This window comes from Alnus glutinosa, chromosome 11 (assembly GCF_958979055.1).
Source record: "Alnus glutinosa chromosome 11, dhAlnGlut1.1, whole genome shotgun sequence".
Classification (NCBI taxonomy): Eukaryota; Viridiplantae; Streptophyta; class Magnoliopsida; order Fagales; family Betulaceae; genus Alnus; species Alnus glutinosa.
In genome coordinates, this window is record NC_084896.1 from 27,743,213 (window position 1) to 27,748,232 (window position 5,020).

Genomic DNA, 5,020 nt, shown 5'->3' on the forward strand with positions numbered 1-5,020 from the left:
TGAGAGTTTGTAAAATGAGAATGAATCACAAGGAATATGTTGTGCAGATCGAGGCAAAGTAAAGGTTTTTCTAATACTCTCAGAGCATTTACATTGAAACAAAATCAAATAATATAACAAAAAATATATATTAAAATTTAAGCAAAGAGTTTTAATCGTAAGCAATGCACGTCAAAATAAATTACATACAACAAGCTTCTTCCTCTCTTTCACACACATAATTAAATGTGAAAAGTAATTAAGCAAACAATCGTTAAAGAAAGTAATCCACTCTCTTTCTTTACTTAGATCTCTCTCAAACAATCCCAATGGACCTTAAATTTGCATTGACTACATTCTAAAGCCATGTCCTCAAAAGGCATGTCACATACATCACATGGAGGAGAGTACTCAGTCTTTTGAATAAAAGTGAGAGGATGTTGATGATCTTCATGTATGTAAGTTCTTCCATAGTTAATACACGGATTCACTCCAAGAACGCATTTGAAATGACCAGAAAAGTCACATTTTGCACAGTAATAGAACCAGTGATCTGGATTATCTCTTTTTTCTTCACAAATTAGACAATAATATTCTCCAAATTCATCTTCGCGCGTGTAGGAGAGTTTTAAGAGATGTGTATCATATTCACATTTGGTTACCAGGGGAAGAGTTGCACATTTAGCACACAAGTAAAACTTGCAAGTCGTGCACGTGAAGTCACCTTTTTTTGCACCACAAGCATTGCAAGTACCGCAATCCATTACAGGAAAGAAGAGACAGTGTTGGTGACCTTCATGTTCAAGGTTGTCCGGAATTAAACAACATTGAACGTCAAAGTTTTTCCACTGACACTCGTCACATTTATAGGTGAAGCCATGGCGATAACGTCTACAAATACGACACCAAAACAATCCATCTGTGGACGGAGCCTGTGAGAGGGTGAGTGGATGTTCATCAAGTCGCCATCGCTTAATCGATGAAGGTAGTTTAGCACACCTATAATGGATAAAGAAGTTGCATTTAACACAACCATAAAATGGAATGGAGATTATAAATTGCATACAGGCCTCACAACGCCTATCCTTCATGAGCTCTTCATCTTTGAGGATTAAGTAATGTTGTGGATGACTGAAATGCTGGATCTCCCGATGACTAGCTCTTTCTTCCTCTACTAGCTTGATCCCCTCCACCAAATGAACGAAAAGAGTACAGTCATCGTCAAAAACTCTTTGCTGCCAGCCTAACCGTTTGGAGACCGTGATGAATTCAGTAGCGCAGTTCAAGTGGGCAATATAACTGCATCCTCGACAAGAGTAAGTTGCATACTTTGTATTCACCTTCTCATAACAAAGTTTACAAAATATATTGTTGTGCTCCTGAAATTGAGGAAGAGAATAGGTCAAAGTGAGGGAGTGATTATGTATGAAAACTTCGACAGTGCGCCGAAGTCGAGCACAGTTATAGTGAACCAAGAGTTGGCAGATGCTACACAAGTAGGCAATGTCCTTGCTCTCCTCACCACAGACTTGGCAAGTGAACTGGATCTTCGTTAAGGTGGGAACAAATGCGTGTTGATGACAGTTTTCGGCATTAATTCGCCAGCGGGAACGACATTTAACGTCGAGATCATAATCGCAGGGGGAACATCGGTAAAGGAAGCATCTACTGCAACATTTGCGGCAAGCATCACAATGATTACTCTCTGATGGCACTCGGAGAATAAGGGTGTGCTTTGAGTGCACGGGGTGTTGCATCACGTGAGGTAGCTCAGTGCATGGTCTATGAAGGAGAAAGCTGCATCCGGGGATAGAGCATTTGTAAGCGGGACCAAATACCTGTTCCTCGCATCCTGGGCAAACAACTTCCTCGTTGCCAGTATTTCCCAGCTCTTCTATGAACATCAAGTGATGTCTTTCCCTTAAATTATGTTTGACATGCATCATTATTGCACTACATGATTTATGTTGGAGGAAGCTGCATTCCAAGCATTTGTAGGCGGGGACTCCCAATACTGATTCTTCACACAGCCAGCAAACATCTTTGTTGTTGCCATCAATTTCCAGCTCTTCACAAAAGATTAAGTGATGCCATAGACTGCAATCTCCTACCTCCATCGCTCTCACTCTCTTAAAAACACAACAACGAAATCATAGGTAATTTGTAAACATTATTAAGAATTCTAATTAAGAACTGGTTCGTACGTGAAACTTATTGGGTCTTTAAGAGGAAAGACGAATGAGGTGGCTAATAAAATTCTGCCAACTGGGTGCATGATATGGTAAAAAATTGGGGAGAAAGATCATAAATTCTTCATCTAGAAACTAGAATTAAATTGAGCAACAACAGCTACTATATACATAAACATGATCAACTTTTGAGCTTTAATAAAATCTTTGAGGTGCATGTTAAATATTACTACAAACATAATGGCAATAAAGAATGGTGTAACCAAGGAAAGAAATGAGAGTGGGAGAGAGAGTGACAAAGAAGAGATGTAGCACCTGTTATATATAGATCGAACTTAAGCTTGTTGTGCCACTGTTAGATGAATGAAAATGAAATGATCAGAGACTTTTTTCTTCTTTGGCCTTCGAAACTATGACAGAGGTGGGTTATAAAGAACCCAGTTGATCGATCATTTCTTCTTTTCTTTGTCTCTACACATTCTTTTCTTCACTTCTTTTCTATTTTGTACACGCTAGCTTCTTTATTCTCTTCCTTTATCCTTTTCTTTTTCTTCACACATTTTTTTTTTTTAATTTCCGATCCCCCTCTTTTATTATTTTCACATGCTCCTTAATTTATTTTATTTTATTGCTTTTTATTCTTTTATGCGTTTCCACACCTTCCTTTCTTGCGAGATGTCTTCATGCATTTTCTTTTCTTATTCCCCCTCTTCTTTACATGCTCCTTTATTTTATTCTATTTTATCTTTTTTTGTGTTCCCACACCTTCCTTTCTTGGCATTCTTGCGAAGTTCATGCTTGAGTACATAGAAATATGTCTAGCTACTAAATATACTGGATGCAGTGCAATAATATGTGAGAGAAAGAGAATTGAATGAAATAAAAGAGTTACAAACAAAGTAGAGTAGCAATATTCTCTTATAATTTAATAGCGGGTTGTGTCAAGAGTTCTAAGCAATGTTGTTAAATATAGGACTGAGGAAAGCTATTATTGTTCAGATAAAATGGGAGGTTAGGAGTACTAGAATTATGGCCAAATGTGCTGTTAAGACGTACGTATGCTTGTAATGACAAACTCATGAACAGCTAGAACATTCAATCAGTGATGTAATTCTTTTGATTGTTGTTTTTCTAGTTGTTCTTGTTGGTTTGTAGTTGTACGTTGTTCTCCCTTAGTGGGAGTTGTTTCCAGTTTTTACTGGAGTGATTGTAAAACTCTAATTGTGTTTGTTCTATAAAACCTTAATTCATCCAAAAAAAAAAAAAAAAGTTATTAAATAATCACTTATTTAAAAAATTTAAGCCGATAAAAAATAATATATTTAATTATTTAATTAATATTTAAAAAAACGTTAACTAGTGTGGGTGAGGAAGTAAGAGGTCTAAAAGGAGAAGATCTTCTCCTTGGCGATCGAGTGCCAAGCTAGAGTGTGAGAATTGTTTCTCAGGAAAGACCGGCCAACTTATGCCTCAAATATCCTGTGCCCTTCAATCGATTGATGTGTTATGACACTTCAAGAATATATGTCCATCAGAGGCTTTTACTTGCTCCACATGGTGCGAGTACATGGCTGTTGATCATGTTGATTACATTCTCAGGCTTCATCTCATGTGGATTTTCCATTGGATTTGGGGGTGCAACCTGCAGGGAAGGAATTAAGCTGAGGTTGAAAGAGGATAAACTGTGGCTGTGCTTGGTCTTGGTGCTGTTGGATTAGGGGTATGTATATGCCTTTTGGTTTTATTCATGATCATTATGTTCCTACCGAATGCAACAAATCAATGGTTTAGTTTGGATTTAGTTTTAGTTAGAATTGAATTCGATGCAATTGAGACATGTGTGCTATAACAAAACACAAAGAACACGTGTCCCAATTCCAATATCCAATATGTCTCCGCTATGACATGATAAAAATGAGCAAACACAAGTCACGAATCCAATATGGGTTTATTTTGGGTCTATTTCAATTCTAATTGTGTTTAATTGAGTTTGTTAAGATTAAGACATGCGTCCTATAATTATAGTATACAAATAACACGTGTCTCAATCTTAATAGGTTCAGTTCCAAATTATAGGAGTTGCACCCACGTCACTATAAATGCTTTAATGGCAAAGACAAAAGAGAAAAATAATTTGTGGCCGGGATGGTTTCACCTCAGAAAAAATAGAATAAAATTAAGATTGTGTAGTTCAAAATCTCATTTTCTTTAGTTTTCCTTCTAATTTTTCTAATGGTGGATCAAGGGAGTTGGAAATGATATCCTTGTAAATTGCAGGTGATAGAGGGAGCTAGAATGCAAGCGGCAGCAAAGATAATCGGCTTCGGCAAAAATGAGATCAAGGAAAAGAATAAGGGGAAAAGCTTTTGGAATGACTGGCTTTATAAATCTTGATGAATATGATAAATCTATTTCCAAGCTGATCAAAGAGTTGACTGCTGGCGGAATGGGTGTGGATTATTGCTTTGATCCTAGCAACAAAAATGGTACGTCTATTCAAATATTCAAGTTAATTAAATTAACGAATCACTAGTAATTATTTGGAAAATACTTATGATACTACAGATTTTACTATAATTTATTCATAAACGCACGTGGTGGTTTACATGAGTGCGCGTAGCGTTGCGGGAGTGAAAAAGTTAAGTAGCAAAATTTGTTAGGTAAATTTAATTGTTTAGTAAATACGTGGACTATGAAGTCAAGTTTTAAGAAACGTATACTATTTTTACAATAGCCTACTTTAAAAAAAGAAAAGAAAAGAAAAAAAAAAAGCCTTATTAATTGCTAATTTTTATTTAATTCCTTCCCGTATAATGTTCTGAAGTTTTAAAATGCTTTATGTATTGTGTTCC

General features: G+C 36.3%; 1 protein-coding gene across 1 annotated transcript; it reads right to left on the reverse strand.

Moving 5' to 3' along the window:
- Window positions 1–284: 284 nt before the first annotated feature.
- Window positions 285–2,349, reverse strand: LOC133881350 (uncharacterized). The gene has a single exon (XM_062320270.1). It carries the CDS (start codon window positions 2,094–2,096, stop codon window positions 285–287), a length of 1,812 nt encoding a protein of 603 aa, XP_062176254.1. The 5' UTR covers window positions 2,097–2,349.
- Window positions 2,350–5,020: the final 2,671 nt, after the last annotated feature.

What these genes read in the sequence shown, in the direction of transcription:
- LOC133881350 (XM_062320270.1), bottom strand. Translation starts at nt 2,096, where the DNA reads ATGGAGGTAGGAGATTGCAGTCTATGGCATCACTTAATCTTTTGTGAA.